Below are 18,804 nucleotides of genomic sequence, written 5' to 3'. Positions count from 1 at the left end.
AGAGAAAAGGGAACAAATTTGTGAGTTCAGATTCCAAGTGGGTAGACCAGGGTTTCCCAGACTTGGGTATTCAACTGTCTCTGAACTACAACTCCCATCATCCTGAGCTAGCAGGACCAATGGCCAGGGAAGATGGGAATTGTAGTCCAAAAACAGCTGGAGACCCGTTTGGGAAACCTGGTGGTAGACTGTTGGCAGTCAAAATGTGAAATATACTCAGAGTCGAGAGTGGATTTCATGCTCTTTATTCAGCTCATAGTGGTGAGGAGGAATGAATGTCCCCTCAAAGTATCTGCTTTATATACATTATTTACACAATGGGCTGCACATGATTGGCTAATTCCGGAATTCTCCTGTAGGCCAATCAGGTTGTGGATTCACTTCCATCTGGAGCCGGATTGGGTGGCTCCTGCAGACTTGCTGCATTTTCCTAGGACCAGTTAGACTGCTGCATTCTGAATCCTATTGTTCTAGGACCAATAGACTGCTGCATTTTGGATCCTATTCAACTCAGTACATAACAAAATGCAATACAGATTTTTGTGGCAAACAGCTTTATATGGGCATAATATTTTGGTTGAGCATTAGAAGACACTTTTTGACAGTGCCTATAGTTCAACAACAGAACCAATTATTACCTTGAATTGGTGGAGGTTTTCCAGTAGACTGGACAACCATCTATTGAGGATTGTTTTAGCTCTAAATTTCATGCACCAAGCAGGAGTTTGGAATGTGGCCTATAAGCTCCTCTCCAACTCTATGACTCCTGCTTTTCTATATAATTAGTGGCTTGTATATATGGTCAGAATGGATGCTTACCATACCTCCTCGGTGAGTGGTGGTTTCAGTCTATGCTGCGGGTCACCCCCCAGGTGGAGAAGGCGGCTGACCCCACAAAAACGCAAAAGCCCACCCAAAAGGTGGCCCGCGGGGTTTGCAGGAAGCCTGTAACAATGGAGCCTTTAACAGGGAGAAATGCCGCTAATCTCGCGAGTGCGAGCGTTGTTAGAATCATAGAATCATAGAGTTGGAATAGACCACAAGGGCCATCGAGTCCAACCCCCTGCCAAGCAGGAAACACCATCAGAGCACTCCTGACATATGGTTGTCAACCCTCTGCTTAAAGACCTCAAAAGAAGGAGACTCCACCACACTCCTTGGCAGCAAATTCCACTGTCGAACAGCTCTTACTGTCAGGAAGTTCTTCCTAATGTTTAGGTGGAATCTTCTTTCTTGTAGTTTGGATCCATTGCTCCGTGTCCGCTTCTCTGGAGCAGCAGAAAACAACCTTTCTCCCTCCTCTATATGACATCCTTTTATAAATTTGAACATGGCTATCATATCACCCCTTAACCTCCTCTTCTCCAGGCTAAACATGCCCAGCTCCCTTAGCCGTTCCTCATAAGGCATCGTTTCCAGGCCTTTGACCATTTTGGTTGCCCTCCTCTGGACACGTTCCAGTTTGTCAGTGTCCTTCTTGAACTGTGGTGCCCAGTTGTTCCGGCTCTCACTCCTATGTGAGGTGCTTTTGGGCCAAACCTTTCTTTCGGAACTCCAGAAATTACAAGTCTGGCAGCTCCAGGAAGGATGCCGGAACCAACAGTGGTTCTGTTGGTCAGCAAGCCGCAAAAAGTATACCTGGAAAGTAATCCATTGTATTCCCTAGCCCCTATGCCTGTCTCCCTACCAGCCACGCTCCCCCTTCTTCGCTTGTATCCTGATAGAGAGGCCGCAGAATATCTGGTAAAAAGGGTGTAGCGAGGGCTTCCGTATACCAGTTGCAGGTGTCCTCACACCCACTAACCCACCTAATAAAAAATCAGTCAGGGAAGTCCCGGAGGTGGCATGGCGTAAGATCCTAACAGATTTTTTTTTTTTTAAAGGCAGAATAGCTCCATTCGATAACTGCCAACCTTCTGATCAGCAAGACCACAGCACCACTTTTACCTATTTCAATGTAGAGCAGCACCCATGCATACTCTCTCTGCATAGCTGTCAACTGTCCCTTATTTGGTGGGAAAGTCCCTTATCCCAGCGCCGTGTCCCGCTTCTGTCCCGGATTGATGATGTCCCTTAAATTTCCTGGGTTTCAAAGGAAGAAGCTCCTCTCCCTCCCTCCCTCCCTGCCAGGGAGGAGGGAGGCTCCAACTGTGTTGCTTGGCTGCGTTGCTCACCCAATAAGGTGTCTAAGAATGACTGGGGGGTGGAGCTTGCATGCCTTGTGCCAATCAAATCGGCCGCGTTGCCTGGGGACTCGCCTTTGCTCAGGGCTTCCCAGCGGAGAGGTGACGGTGGTTTTCCTTGCTGCATCCCCTTTGCCGGGTTGCTGCACTGTGGGAACCACCGCTTGAGGCTTCGTTTGGCTGCTTGGCCGGGCTTTCTGCCTTTGGCTCGGAGGGGCTCAGAAGTTGAACATACCTTTGCCCCTTGGAAAATCCCTTATTTTGGCTGCTGATCCCTTATTTTCAAATCTGTAATTTGACAGCTATGTCTCTCTGTTCCCACTTGTGTTTTGAGGTGGTACAGTCAAAGAATAGATATGCTACAGGTTATTTCTGAATGTACAGACAAGCTCTTAACAAAGGCAGAGCATCTAGAAAGCTGGCTGTTGTATTGTGAGGGCTGGACCAAGGAAGGGCAATGGTCAGGAGCTGGGAACGGAGAGATGGGACTGAAAGGCAATCAGGAGCCAAACAACCAGGAAGAGCAATACATTTGCTTACTGCTTCTTTCCATTGGGAGTTGGTGGTGTCTCATTCCTGAGGGCATTCACTAAGTGGATAGGAGAATTCACTAACTGACCTATTTACCCTGGCTTTTGACACCTGAGATGTATATTTTTAAGACTCACCCTATCTTTGTGACTGCAAATTGTTTTAGACTGCTTTTTAACTTGGTTTTAATTGCGGCAATCCACCGTGGGACTTGGGAAGGCTGGGTAATAAATTAAAATGTAACAACAACAACAACACTGCAGAAAATGAGGGGTGTGTGTATGTGTGCTTCATGGCTTCACCTCATCTATCGATGAGCCAACCATTCTTGGAAAACTCCCCTGAAACCTTTCTCTGCACCTTTCTTGAAGATAAAAAAAAAATTATGACTAGAATTCTTGCACAGGTGATGGGTTTTACTGAAGAGAGGGTATGAGGTTAACACTGTTTACTTTCTTCCTATTGCTCAGACATATTTTTATATATGCACTTCTGAAGAAGTTATGAAGAATATTAAAGTTTGTAACTACACAGTCAACTTAGATTGGTTTTATACTAAGTTAAGGTGCTTAGCTTTCCCCATAGAATTCTGGGAAATGTAGTTCAATTAGGAGACTCCTCTATTAGAGGATCCTTCACCACCACCCCAGCTATAATTCCCAAGTAGGGATGGAAACCTTTTCTGGCTGGCAGGCCAGATCCTTATCTCCCCACCGCTGGAGGGCCAAACGACAGGCAGATAGGCTGCCCACTTGTCAGTCACCTGACACGGGATCTATAGTATAAATATGCCTCTCTCACCACTCCTTGGCCCCAATACAGTGGAAGAAAGTTACGCTTAGGTCCCACTGAAATCAATAGGATAAATATGTTGCAGCTAACTAGAGCTTATAAATGTCAAAGGGTACTAAGTGGAACCAACTTTCTTTTGATTGGTGGCCTTGTCTATATTTACTGGATCCATAAAAAAGCAACTCTAAACCAAGACAAGCCTCCCCTCTTTTCTAAGTTCTCAATTTTTAAAAATAGTTCCCCTTTCTTAATGGGCTAAAATAAAGCATCACCATATTTTGCAAAATAATGAAATGCTATTTTAATGTTTCATATATTTCCACTGCCTCCTTTTTGGAGCCAATTAGAAAACCACTCCGTTTAGGAACAACGGAAACTATTATTTTGCCTACTTTTTTCCAGAATCATCCGTACAATAGGACGTTTCCTGCCACAGTTATTCACAGCTTTCAAATGTTTGGAGAACAGAACACACCTTGGGAAGATGGCAAAACAGAGCCACCACAATTTCCTAGACTCCAGTCAGTTCCATCCTACCCTTCCTTTTCTTTTTCCCCCTCTTCAGTGAGCTTTGCATAAAGCTAACCCAAACCCACATGGATTTCTATAATATCCAAGAGGGGAAGTGGGGGGGGGGGAGAGAAGAATGACAATGAATAATGTGTTGTAGGTGGAAAATGCCTTGAAGAAACCTAAATTGTAACAGGGAAAAAAATGACATTTTAGATTTTAAATGTTACACAGTTTTTATAAAGCTCCAGTCAATTTATTTTATTTATTCTAATGAAGAGCATTACAACTGCTTTACTGCACTGAAGCAAGCATCGATCACACCATTAATCACACCTTGTGAATAGTCACAAATCAAGTCCTAACAGCAAGCACTGAATCAGGAGCAATGAAGCATAAACTCCTTCACAATTTATGATCTCTCCAATTGCATCTTTTCAACCATTAAATTGCAAGATACCATAAATTTTTATCTTCTTCACTTCAGTCACATTATTGATTCTGCCTTGTGAAATATAGAATAGCTGTAAATCTAGGCGATTGAATTAAATTTAAAGTCTTGACTTCAGAAAAGAAACCCAACACACTGCCATGGCCGTTAATTTGCACAGAGGAACAAATGATAGAAACATTAAAATTTAAATGGACAACAGGGATTCCCAAGAACTATCGTTCTGTCAATCCCAGGCCATGTCAACCTTGAGCGTTTTTCTTTGAGCCAAATTATAAAAATGCATGGCAACTAATTCAGATAAGAAGAGACTCTGGGTAGGAGGGAGGGTTGACCACTGGCTGTCTTCACTAGGAGCAAAACCCCACCACAGCCACCAGGAAGCAAATTCTGTCCTTGCCTAATACCCCTAATTTCAATCAGTTGGCAGCTGTTTAGGAGAAAGAGGTTTTCTGTAATGTGTAGGGAGGCTGTGACCTTTCAGCTGTTGCCAGAGTACTTCCATCATCCATGTCCATTAGCTATGCTGACTGTGGTTGATGGGAGTTGGGGTACAACCACATCTGGAGGACCACACTTTCCCCATCCCAGTTCATTTGGCAAGATGTCATTCACTAAGGAACAGAGAGGAGGAAATATGTGTTCCCCCCTTTTTCGCTTGCCAATTGAAAAGGATCAGAAAAACATTCACCATGGTGGTTTCCAATTTTGGTATACATAATCCTCCAAAGTCTTGGCCAATCTGTTGTTTTAAATATATACAGTGGTACCTCAGGTTAAGAACTTAATTCGTTCTGGAGGTCTGTTCTTAACCTGAAACTGTTCTTAACCTGAGGTACTACTTTAGCTAATGGGGCCTCCTGCTGTTACTGCGCCGCCGCCACACGATTTCTGTTCTCATCCTGAAGCAAAGTTCTTAACCTGAGGTAATATTTCTGGGTTAGTGGTGTCTGTAACCCAAGGTACCACTGTATGTCTATCATAGGAGTCAACTCCTAGGGGCCAATGTCCCTTCATGCACGCCCCCAATAAAATATTTGAGGGGGCTTGGGCTCCCAAAAGTTGATAGGCATTGCCATTCAAATGGTTTCTTGTGATCGATTATGTGGAGCAGGGCTTACCTGGCCCCCTCCGCAATATTTTATTCAAGTTGGCGCCACTAGTCTACATTGTGGGTTTCTTGTGTTTATGTTCTGAAATGTGAAATCAAAATAGAGAACCCAAAGGCATCTGCATCTGCCACACAGAGCTTAGAGGTCAAGAAGACCGGGATTATCAGATGAACCTTAGGGTTCTGGGGGTTCTCCTGACCTTCCTGAGCAGATTTGGGAAGGGCATGGGAGCATGTCCTCTTTTTCATTTTCTCCCCTCTGGGGTGTGTGTGTGTGTGTGTGTGTGTGTGTGAGAGAGAGAGAGAGAGAGAGAGAGAGAGAGAGAGAGCGGCAGGCAGGGGGAGAGCTGTTTACTCCCCTCTTTTACGCTGCTATTCCTGCTTATATTGTGTTTATATTGCTGCTTTTGATGCAGCTACAAATTTAATGTTGTAATATGATTTGATTTTGCTGTTGTAAGCTGTTCTGCTTTCTTTTCAAGAAGACAGTGGTGTAAAAGAAATGGATTTTTTTTTTACAACAAACAATAAAAAGAGAAATGCAGATAGACTGCTCTGTGAATGAACAGGTGAGGGAGAGCAATGGTTTCTTCAAAGTCATCCATCTGCTCCTCACTGTTTACAATCCTAACCATGTCTACTCAAGTAATAAATCCTACTGAGGCTGCATTACTGTCCTGATCCACTGGTCCAAAGGTAGGCTCATGGGAGTGGTTTGGTGCAGGGATACCCAAGAATAATGTCAAATACACCAGGGTGCTTTATTATAAGAAAAACTGTACTTGCAGCACAAGCTAAGGAGCCCCACTGCCTTTGCAGATGCAGAACGAACAGTGAGATGCCATCATGACTTGTCCACACCCAAGCAAACATTTATACATTTTTAATACACAAAGCAGCATACGTCAGTTTGGCCAGACCTTCCCATCAATTCACCTGACCAGTGAGATAATAGGTGACAGCTATCCAAAGTTTGCAGATAGCTCCCCTTTCTGCGCCAAAAACCCAGCATCCCAGGGTTCACAGATAAGAACATCATCAAAGTGAGCCAATTAGCATATATCAAAGCAAGTGAATATAAACATATATGAGTTCATTCTTGCAACAACTACCAATTAATTTTGGAGTTATCTTGACTTCCAGGCAGATGGCCTTCTCGGCAGTGGCGCCCCACCCCCTGTGGAACTCCTTCCCTTCCGATGTCAAGGAGATAAAGAACTATACAACTTTTAGAAGACATCTGAAGACAGCCCTGTATCTGGAAGTTTTTAATTTTTGATGCTTTGTTATGATTTATATATTCTGCAAGCTGCCCAGAGTGGCTGGGGAAACGCAGCAAGATGGGTGGGGAATAGATATTATTATTATTATTATTATTATTATTATTATTATTATTATTACAACAATGGTGTTTGCAAGTCTTCAGGAACATTTCAACACAATTATACAATTTAAAGCAGCATTTGGCTTCCCCTAAGAAAATTTTGGGCAGTGTAGTTTGCCCCTCACAGAACTACAATTCCCTGCACCCTTAACAAACTACAATTCCCAGGATTCTTTGGGGGGGAGAGTTATGAGCTTTAAATGTATGGTGTGTATGCAGCCTGCATTCATTTGGGCTTACTCCCAGGCAACTGAGGTTAGCATTCTGAGCTATTTGTAATGACAAAAGTATGTTTTCCCCGTTCTCTTGCACATGGAGAACGTTGAAGGGTGGCAGAAAAAGTGTCAACAGAATTGATAGGGATGAGCAGGAGCTAGAACTTCAGCACAGGAGGCGAGGAACTGCCTCTGCTCACACCAAGGCAACACTGCAGCTAGCACCGTTCAAACAAAACACCTCTGTGGAATTACCAGCCTCACTGGCTTCTTGAGGTCATTGACTGCTAAGCTGTACCCTGGCTTTAGGAAAGTTGAATTGACCTCTTCCGGTCCTCTGTCTCCCCCTAAATATTGAAGAGAGGTTCTCTCAGGCGTCCACTCCCTACTGGTTGCTTTCCCCCTCTTCTGCCTGAGTTTCTCACTCCTTCTTGACGGAAGCGATAGGGGTACTGTCTCTGGGAATTTCCTTTGCCCCTCTGAGCACACAGAGATTGCCTCACTCTCACATGCCTCCTCCTTCCTGGAAGGAGCTGGTGTGGGCGGTGGGACGAGCCCACTGTGGAAATAACATGGGAGGGAAATCAAGGGGTTACTAGTGGCCAATTCTCTCTCCCCGCCCCACTAAGCTGTGAAGAATGCAGAGAGAAGAAGCGCCATGGTGCACCTGTAGCAGCAAGACTGGATGCCTTCATCTGCCCCAGCTGCAACAAAACATGTCTCTCCCATATCATTCTCTACAGCCACAGTAGGCACTGTAACTCTCCAATGGTTCGATTCTATTTCTGAAGGTGCATTCTCCCATTGTCTCCTGAGACAGACAGGTGCCAACAGTATAGTGGAGGCCCCAGAGGCCAATGGCCCCATCCCTGGGATCGTCCTCTCCCAATCTGCGCTCCCCGTAAGCTCATCCTTCTCCTGGGTCTGCCAGGCCCTGGCACAGGTCTGCATGGATAAAATATTACTATACTTATAGGAATCTTCGGGACTTCTTCCCAGCTATAGCGTCAAGACAAAACCCAATAAACAGAATCTGCTTTAGCAAAACCCTTTTCGTAATAACAATGCGCTTTCCACTGGCGCAGTATTCCTTGTGTTGTGACACTGCTTTGATAATTAGCAACACTTGAACTCCAACTTGTTATGCACTTTGTGTTCCCCCTAATCCAGCCGTAATTATCCAGATATGTGCTGCTTCTCTTATGACTAATTGCAGTGGATTGTCCTACCTGGAGAGGGACATCTGCTTCTATTTCGGTGCCTGGAATTTTCTCACTCCACAAAGTAAATTTTTTCGTATCCGGGTCAATGAAGTAATCAAAAACCGTCCCTTGGGAAGGAAATTTTATTGTTCGCATTTCTTTGATCCACCATCTACTAAACTCCATGCGATAATCAATTAGCTGAAAAACAGAACAAAGGGGAGGCAGACATTAAACACGGGGAGAAATGTGCTAGCCCGACTGTGAGCATTTTATTTGTTTGTTGGTTTGCTTGCTTGCGGGACGCGGGTGGCGCTGTGGGTTAAACCACAGAGCCTAGGACTTGCCGATCAGAAGGTCAGCGGTTCAAAACCTGCAATGGGGTGAGCTCCCGTTGCTCGGTCCCAGCTCCTGCTAACCTAGCAGCTCAAAATTGTCAAAGTGCAAGTAGATAAATAGGTACCACTCTGGCGGGAAGGTAAACGGCATTTCCGTGCGCTGCTCTGGTTCACCAGAAGTAGCTGAGTCATGCTGGCCACATGACCCGGAAGCTGTACACCGGCTCCCTCGGCCAATAAAATGAGATGAGCATCGCAACCCCAGAGTCGGCCACGACTGGACCTAATGGTCAGGGGTCCCTTTACCTTTACCTTGCCTGCCTGTTTGGTTGCTTGCTCTGTTTTGCAGGCACCCAAAATAGCATTCAAGAAATATTTTAAACAATTAAAGCAGCACTAGAACAACCAAGGGGCATAGCTCAACAGCAGAACACGTGCATTGCATGTACTGTAGAAGATCATTGGATGAGTCCCTGGCCTTTCCAGGCAGGGCTGGGAAAGACTGCTATCTGGAGAACCAGGTCCAGTATACCTGAAGGAGCGTCTCCACCCCCATCGTTCTACCCGGACACTGAGGTCCAGCTCCGAGGGCCTTCTGGCGGTTCCCTCACTGCGAGAAGCCAAGTTACAGGGAACCAGGCAGAGGGCCTTCTCGGTAGTGGCACCCTCCCTGTGGAACACCCTCCCAGCAGATGTCAAGGAGAACAACAACTACCAGACTTTTAGAAGACATCTGAAGGCAGCCCTGTTCAGGGAAGTTTTTAATGTTTGATGTATTAGATTATTTTAATATTTTTTTGGAAGCCGCCCAGAGTGGCTGGGAAAGCCCAGCCAGATGGGCGGGGTACAAATAATAAATTATTATTATTATATAACCAGTGCCTATCATCGTAGACGAGAGTGAGCCAGATGAACCAATGGTCTGTTTAAATAAAAGACAGCTTATTATGTTCCTTACCGTTATAAAACAGAGAGGAAAGCTTAAAGAAAAGAAAAAACCAAGTGGGAATGTTAAGCTCACAGCTTAGAAACTCCAGGAGCTGAAGGACTTTCTCCCAAACTATGATCACTGATCTAAGTTATGGGAAATAACTCAAGGAACTATTCGATAGTAACCTTTTAACCCTGAGGTTTCCTTGACAGTCTATTTTCTGACAATGAAAATACCAAGGCCCTTTCTTCTTTTATAATCATATGTTGCTGCATGCTTTCGGGTGACACCAGAGAGCACAGAGTTACACGAGAAACAAAAGGAAGTGGCCACAGAGTTTTTCTGGAAGCGAAAATGCCATTTGGTTCATGCTAAGTCCCTCATTCGCAGAATACGGAGAATACCCTAACCTACTGTCACATTCAAAGCCTTCTTCCAAGCCATACATAGCACATCAGAAAGATGCAGTAAAGGTGAGCCAGGTTCTGGCATTTAACAATACATGCATCCGTGGTGTGATAGGGTTCAGCTTGCATCTTAAAGAAATCAAGCCAAGCAGCTTGAGATATCTTCAGATATTAAAGAAAGGAAGGGAAACAAGGATCTGGAGACACATTTGCCTTATTTCACTGTTCTGACAAATATAGACTTGGTAGCCAATCAGTGGCCTAAATCCACTCAAAAGGGGTAGTGATCTGCCAGCTACTTCATCAGTTGTTAGGGTGAAAAGTCTTCTATCACAGCCAATATTAACTAGATGTTGGTAGGAGACCCTGGAAACAGGAGGCTCAGAGTATTTCCTCGGTCTGTATCCCTGTAGAGAGAACAGTCATGAATCATTAGGCTGAGAAAGGTTCCTTCCTGTTGGATCAGTTATATCAGGGATATGTGATCTTGCTGGCAGAAACTTGCTGTGATCGTCTGACGCTTTTCCTTCAGAACTTGTAAGAAGCAGGAGTTAGTGGGATAGTTGGCTTGTGGGATGGTAGGTGCTAGAGATTAGAAAAGCCCTATGGTGTATATTATGTTTCCCAGGGCCAAAAATGTTTATCAAGTGTCAAATGTAAGAAATGGAAACTGTAGAACATATCGCCACAAGGAAGAACCCAGAGAAAAGGGCATGAATAACTAGCAACAAGGCAGAACAGCTGTGCTACATAAAAATATGTCCAGGCCTTATCTGTTGGCATGGACAGTGTATTCTGATTTCGGACCCCTACAGTACACAAAGGAGTGGTGTGTCCAGAATCATGTATGAATGCATATTAATTTTCTAAAATAATTGCTAAAATGCACATTTGAAGGTGGGCATCTTGGATGTATCACTTTGGGGTGACAGAAGGTAGAAGTGGAGAACATCACTGTTCTTCAGCAACTAGGCCAAGGTAAGATCTTCTGGATCTTTATGTAAATACAGTCATACCTCGGAAGTCGAACGGAATCTGTTCCGGAGGTCCGTTCGACTTCTAAAACATTTGGAAACCAAGGTGCGGCTTCCAATTGGCTGCAGGAAGCTCCTGCAGCCAATCGGAAGCCGCGTCGGACATTCGGGTTCTGAAGAATGTCCACAAACCGGAACACTCACTTCCGGGTTTGCGGCATTCGCGAGCCAAAACTTTTGACTCGCAAGGCGTTCTACTTCTGAGGTACGACTGTATAAAAAACACACACTCTCACGGCCATAATTTTGCAGTTAATGATACAAATATTACTGGCTTATTTTTCCTGTCTCATTTCTTATTGAAAATATATTGGAAGCAGTGGGGTGCAGTCAGTGGACTACAGGGACTAGGCTAGTCTCCTAAACGTTCCTGGTAAATTAGAGTATTAAAGTATTAAAACCTGGCGCCTGCTTCCCAAAGCCCACGAAACTTCTGCCTGGTTTAGGGAGGGAGACACAGTGCTCATGCACGTGATGTTGGGATGCTGTGAGGTCACACATGTGATGTCGCCTTCCCCATCACTCTTGCAAGCTGGTTCCTCTGGCCCTGTTCCCCTACAAAAAAATTCACCGCATGCCATTGATTGGAAGATAGAATCATAGAATTGTTGAGTTGTACAAGACCTCATGGGTCATGTAGCCCAACCCCGTGTGATGCAGGAATGGTTGCTGTCAAACTTGAAGAAAATACCAAAATTATCTTCCCTCAAAACCAGCCACTCACCTGATCTTGGAACAAAGCACCACCGAAGGCCCATATGCTTGCAAATGCAAAATATACTTCATAGAGTTCACGAGGAGAGTCTGGGGGAGCATTCTCCGGGGTCAGGAGACAATCCAGTAATGAACACAAAGTCTCCAGTGAAAATAAATAAAAAGGAAGGAGAGAATAAAGATATCTGAATACAGTCCCAACATCCTTTATATTCTTATTTCTACTTCTATAGCTGCTACTGTCCCAATATAATAAATATTTTAAAACACTTAATTTCACATAACCATTGTGATGTATTTATAATTACAGAGGATGGCATCTGACTAGGTTCTCCTCAGGGTAGGCTCATTGAAATTAATAGACCACACCCATTAATTTCAGTGGGTCTACTCTGAGTAGGACTGGTATCAGATTTGGCATAGAAGAAGAAAAGTCACACACAGGAGACCAAAGCAATGAGCCGAGGACGAGTTCCCTTTATTATAGGCAGGAAAGCCTGCTGGCTAGCTGCTCCTGTGATATGTTAGGCACACCTAAGCAACATACACAAATTGTTAAACTGAAGAGGGAGGGGGAAGATTAATCCCCAGTGTGGATCTATGTGCAGTCCCCACTTCTTCTCTGGCCCATGGGCAATTGAATCAAACACTGCAGAAGGAAGAGCTGTTTGAGAGCTGGGGTGAAGGACTGGAAACTGTATTCAGCCACTGAAAAGTGGTAACTGATGCAAGAAGAAGGAATTTGTCATATACTATTCCTGGAGGGTGTCACATGGCAGTGGTAGAGGCAGAGAGGTTCACACTAAGATATGGTCCTTTAGATGTTGAACTACAACTCCCATCATCTCTGACCAATGGCCATGTTGGGTAGGTTTGATGGGAATTGTAGACCAGCAACTCCTGGAGGATCAAAGGTAAGCCGCCCCTGGTCTACAGGAATGTGTTCTGCATGCAAAGCCTGTTTTCAGAAAGCGTAATATTGGTAGGGCTGGCATATGTCCCAGACATTACCGGGATTTCAAAGGCAGAATTGACATCCGGGGGGGATTCCCAAAAGGTGGCTCTTAGGCAAGTCAAACAAAAAAATCACATTTTTTTTTGGCATTCTTGCAAGAAAAAGCTCAACAACTTTGGGGTTTGTCTAAAAAAATCTCAACAACTTTGGGGGTTTCCTAAACAAAGCTCAACAATCTTGGTGTTTTCCTAAAAGAAAGTTCAGCAACTTTCAGGATGTCCTGTTTTTTACTTTTTGAAATATGGCAACCCAAAATATTGGTAACTGATATTACCCTCTTAAGCACACATACCTAGGCTGAAAGAGCAGAGGGAAGTCTCTATCAGACCGTGTTCAAATTATGGGACTGGGCTTACAAGGTGGAAGAGTGTTCTCTGCAATATATAGGTTGGGAACATATAGAGTTACTGAGCTTTGTGACAGCTGCAGATATTGGCTCAAATCCAGTACAACAGGGAAACATGAACTGCACTGGGAGAATGGTGTCACATAGTCCTATTTGCTTCCCAGTTCAGCTCCTACAGATGAGCACAAAATTCACTCCTTTTCTTCCCCCTACTCCCAGGATTGCCAGAATCTTGCCCTGTTCCACCTTTGCATGTGCGCAGAGACAGATGTACACACACACACACACACAGAGAGAGAGAGAGAGAGAGAGAGAGAGAGAGAGAGAGAGAGAGAGAGAGAGAGAGAGGTTTCTGCAATGAGCACTGCTGTAGTAGTCCTCCTTCTGGTGCAGAATCTATGCAAGCAAACTTTATTAAATAAATATGTTTTTAAAAGTCATGGGGTGGGGACCCCAACCACACACCCTTTACCACTTTGGAGTGCAGATGTGTGCAGATGACTCAAAAAATAATACCCAAATGCAATGTAACTGCTGTTCAAAAGACCCACATCTAAGTTCTCTAGTTTGAGTTTTTCTGCCTTGTATGTTAGGCACAAAAAAACTGTTTTCATTTCTGGCTTTTGTTTTTTCCTCATAGAAAAATAATGTGATCCAGAAAGCTTTTTTTTAAAAACACACACTCAAAAGCTTCATATATAAAGGATTATTCAAGTGCATAACTTCTGCATTCATTCAGAAATGCATATGGCATTTTAAAAATAACATAACTTAAGGAAAGTAAGGGCTTGTCCCATATATTGTCTGTTGGAATTTCAGTTGCTTGCTAAAGTAACTTCAGATCAAGCAACGGACTGTACAGAATTCTGTATAGCAGTTAACACTCCTAAATTGTTGAGCTCAATTTTATCAACAACCAAATAACTTCATTGTAATTATGGAGTCTGTTTTAGAAAATGAAGGAACACCGACCTCACCTCCATAGCGTTCCCATATTTCTTTTTTATATATACTACTTATATGAACAATAACTTGACTCTATAAGAGTCTTAAGTGTAGTCTTTTTGACTTCAGATGAGATTACTGTAGTGTAGAGGATGGCATCAGCCCTTATTCAGGAGGAAACAGTTACACAATCTGTGTCTGCTTTGTCACTTGAATCACAAAACACAAAATGTTAAACCACGCTGTGATTATAATGAAGTTCCTTCACACTAGGTCTGCATACTTGAACACTCTCACAATCACATCTCAGGAAGAGTGGCAGTCTGAAGATCCTGCTGCAGTTGTTGTTACCTGAACCATGCTGTTCTCTGGAACGGGGGTGATGGTTTTTAAGTTGCAGCGGACTTGCTCCAAGCAGTAAGGAACATATTTGTCAAAAAGGATGGTTAGATTTGCCCTTTCCGTCTGTGCTTTGCGAGTTTCAATCCAGCTAGTCACATATCTGTGAAAACAAACTTATTTTAGGGTGCTTCTCCTCCCCTTAATCAATTGCTTTTGTTTACTATGTTTGAAAGCGGGTTTATGAGAAGAGTAGAGGATTGTTTGCGGAGCTGCCTAGTGCTTTTACTGTATGTCCTTAGCTTGGTTCAGCCTTATTTTACTTGCTGAAATGCCTCTCCGAATTACCTTGTTGTTGGTGATCCATTTCCAACCAATCTGGCCTTGTAGTACAACTGTGACTAAGTTACTGCTTCTTTTGCCTTCCCAAACCAGTGCCCTCCACATATTTTGGACTCCCAGCAGCTCCAACCATTATGACCAGTGACCAGAGGTGATGAGAGTCAAAGTCCAAACCATTTGGAGGGCTCCTGATTAGAGAAAGCTGCACGATTCTGTTCCAGGGATGTGTTTGCCGTCAGTTAAAATTTAGGACTTTAAATGCCTTTTATTTTTTACCCCTAAGACACACTCTCCCTCAACCGGTCATCTTTATGTTTTGAACTGCAGTGCCCCTCATCCTTGGCCATTGGCCATGGTGTCTGAAAGGAATGAGACTGAGAAATGCTGTTTTAGAAGCATATGACATTTCCATAGATGTTGAGGGAAATAACAAATGTAATTTAGAGAAGAAGAAAAATTGCCACTCGCATGCCGTCACCTCCACACCAATAAAGCTTTTCTGTCTGAGCTTTCTCCAATTCTCCCAACACCTGGCATTATTATTGCATCCCTCTTCCCCACTGTTTACCTATAGGATCTGGGGTTACCCCTTGACTACCCCAGACACATTTCCTCTCAGTGCGGGTCATCGAACTTTGTGGATCAGTGGGCACATTTCCACCTGCAGGCACTGAGTCAGCAACCCCAGTTCTGGACATTTCCCCTATGTTCTCATACCCTGTGTCTCCCTAGAAAGTTGCCTTCTTCACACTAAAGGTCTGGCACCAGTCCTCCAGATTTTCAGATAGAATTCTTCCCCAGTCCTGACAAGATACGCTAGGGCAGTGTTTCCCAAACTTGGGTTTCCAGCTGTTTTTGGACCACAACTCCCATCATCTCTGGCTAGCAGGACCAGTGGTCAAGAACGATGGGAACTGTAGTCCAAAAAGAGCTGGAGACACAAGTTTGCGGAACACTGGGCTAGGGACTGAACCTGGGACCTTTTGCCTTCAACGCAGGTGCTCTACCACTGAAATATTCCCTTTCCCATATTGGAGGATGTCCCCATGGCTCACATGGGCTATACTACAGCTCTAGTAGCAACACCAGTGCATTGTGGCTCCAATGACAAGTTCCCTTGTACAGCACTGATCAGCTTAATCTCTGAGGAAACAGCTGTCCACTCAATACCATAGAGTATACAGCTGAGCAGATGGCAGCTACATGAACAGAGCATTCAGCAAGCTGTTTGCTGAGTTAAGAATACAGTATAGTGCAGCAGCAAATGAGATCATCACTACCATAGGAACAAGCATGGTCATAGGAATTTTGGACAGCATAGGTCTGTTGTCCGATCCAGCAGGGATCTTCATATATTCTTACTGTCCCCAGAGTTGCTGGCTGAAGGTGCACTGAACTGCCATTCCTTATGTGCTTGCTTGTTAAATGTGTATCCTGCCTTTCTTCAAGTTGGCTAATGAAAGAGCACAAAATGGGTAATATTGCAAAGGGCACATTAAAAGTACAAAAAGCAAGGGAGTTACTCACGGACTCCAGCCTAGGTCCTGCGTATTCACATAGAGGATGCCAGCTCTCGACACAGTGGCTGGAGTTGCTGCCCGAAGGTGGCTTATTTCAAACACCAGCCGCATGGAAGGTGTTAATGAAATTCGTTCGTTACTGGCTAAAGTCAGAACCTAAGCACAGAATCATTACAAATTCATTTCAAATTAAGTAATTAAGGTTCTGTGTGTTTTTTTTTTAAAAAAGTAAGAAACACAGAGCACATGTTCAGCTATAGCTAATACACAGGAATATGATTTTATTTTCCAATGAGTGTTATTTGTTAGTTTAAATAAAATCCCTTATATCTTTATGGATATTCTGCTGTGACATTCAGGAAAACAACAGAAGAATGAACTCAAACACTATCCAATGAGAAGATCTCTTGCATACGACACACTGAAATTAATGAAAGTGATACTGTGCTGCTTCAATTAAACATGTGAAGGCGACCTTCCCATTGGACTGTCTTTAATTTCTTCGATGTTTTTATAAAGCCATGTTAATCGTCATTTCATTGAAAAGCCAACTGATTCCCTACCCACTTACCCAGCAATAATCACAATGGACAAAAAGGTAACTCTTCTCTGCAATTTTGTTTTGCTGGCCTTACACAAAAGGATTCTTTATTGTCAATGGGAATAAAATCAATATAATATATTGATTCATGGAAAGAAATTTATGTTAGGGATGGGTTGAAAAACAGCAAAACAAAAGGGATAACAATAGTAAATCATCATGAAATGAAACCTACAATTTATGAAGAGAAGAAACTATGAATTAAATCTCTTAGAATTGAATAAGCCAGCAATGGTGTGGTTTCAATGCACATTAAGCGTAAGTTCAGGCAATAAGAGAAAAAAATGGCTATTTATCTTTCCAAGATGCTGTTCTTTGGTCCCTTGAATTAAGTAAAGTAAAGTAAATATTAAATAAAGTAAAGATGAAAATGGTATATTTCACTAAATCAATGTACTGCTGTAAATGCAAAAGTAAACTGAGCTTTTGAATTTCACACAATTATTTTAAGGCTAAAGTGGTTGGAAACGAAATAAATTAAAAGGTGTTGTTGCCAGCTGATAGCAGAAAGGCTCTAAGAGATAGATGTTCAGATATAATGCTAAACCACAGTGTGGTATTGCTTGAATGCGCATGAGGCTTCTGTTCTCTCATCTCTCCACATGTGCTCTGTTATCATCCTACCCTTCCTTTTACAAGGGAAACCACAGTTTCCCGTGTCTGCAATGGGGAAACCATGATTTATCTGCAAAGCATAACTGGATGCCATGTTTGCTTGTGATTTCCAATTCCGTATTAAAGGAAAACTGGTTTATGCAAAACATAATTTGCCTCCTTTAGAAGAAAAAAAAGTAGCAAAATATGCTGTGAAATAGGAAGTATCAGGGGAGGAAGGAAGGGAAGGAGAGAATGCACGGGGAAGGGTTTTGGTTTTTTTGTCTTACTGTAACACCAATATCATGCCTTGGCAATATATCGGAATTGAGCTAAAGAGAAATCAAGTTTCATCTACTACATCTTTTAACTATAATCGAAGAGAGAAATCAAACTGTTTTTTTCCAATCCTTCGCAAGGAAAGACATCCAAACACATGATTCCAAACACAAACTTATCAGGAAAAAAATCAAGTATTTCAAGAGTAACGATAAAATCGCGAGAACTGGCAGGATTTTGGCTGTGAGAATGAGGAATGTTTTATGGCAAACTGGAGAAATAGGCCATAGAAGATATGTTGTAGATCCCGTGTGCTACAATAGAGCAATGGCCCACAGTGGGCCTGGATAACCTGTTTCAGTGTGATCCATTTTTATCTTCTATGATTGTACTTGCCATCAGGTGCTATTCTTCTGGTGTTCCTAAGGGGCGGTGCAACACTACACATCCCCTACTGAGTACTTTAGCTTAAAAGCTACAATAGAGTCCTTAGAATCTAACAACAAGAGCTATTCTAGGAGCTGGTTAGGAAAATGTGATTTAAAGGAGGTTTCCAGCATTGTGTGAAATTAGGGCAAAAAAAAAAAAAAATCTCTTTTCAATTTGCACAAAGTATCTCAATTCCAACAGTTTGCTCTCCTGCTGTTGTATCCATCATAAAGAAAGGCCAGGACGCCACGGTGAATAAAGGTGACATTTTAATCAATGGAGATTAATACATACTAAAAAAAAATACAAAATGATTCAGCTTTCTGCTCCTCCCACTTCCAAGGTTGAACCATGAACTTTCATTTTAGTTAAGGAGACATTCTCTCTCTCTCTCTCTTTTATACTAAATGGGTGTTGGGGGTAAGTCTAGGTCATGTGGGTTTAGATCTACTCTTCATTCCCAAATACATAATTCGATTTTGGATGCTATTGGTATCTTTAAACCTCGAATTATATCACAGCACATCCGTACTGGGTCTATCAATGAAAAAATTATTTCTCTATTAGCACTGTCTACTATAAGCAGGAACC

General features: G+C 43.0%; 1 protein-coding gene across 1 annotated transcript in view; it reads right to left on the bottom strand.

Annotated features, from left to right (window-relative positions):
• The window catches only part of LOC114584578 (dynein beta chain, ciliary-like), a 253,572-nt gene that overhangs the window by 131,608 nt on the left and 103,160 nt on the right, over positions 1-18,804 (bottom strand). The window contains exons 43-46 of the mRNA XM_028706567.2: positions 16,318-16,466; positions 14,461-14,611; positions 11,814-11,945; positions 8,407-8,580 (exon numbers count right to left, since the gene is read on the bottom strand). Of these exons, the coding sequence (XP_028562400.2) occupies positions 8,407-8,580; positions 11,814-11,945; positions 14,461-14,611; positions 16,318-16,466 (606 nt within the window). The remainder of the gene's footprint in view (positions 1-8,406; positions 8,581-11,813; positions 11,946-14,460; positions 14,612-16,317; positions 16,467-18,804) is intronic.

This window comes from Podarcis muralis, chromosome 1 (assembly GCF_964188315.1).
Source record: "Podarcis muralis chromosome 1, rPodMur119.hap1.1, whole genome shotgun sequence".
In the NCBI taxonomy this organism is placed as follows: domain Eukaryota; kingdom Metazoa; phylum Chordata; class Lepidosauria; order Squamata; family Lacertidae; genus Podarcis; species Podarcis muralis.
This window is presented reverse-complemented; position numbering and strand designations above follow the sequence as displayed.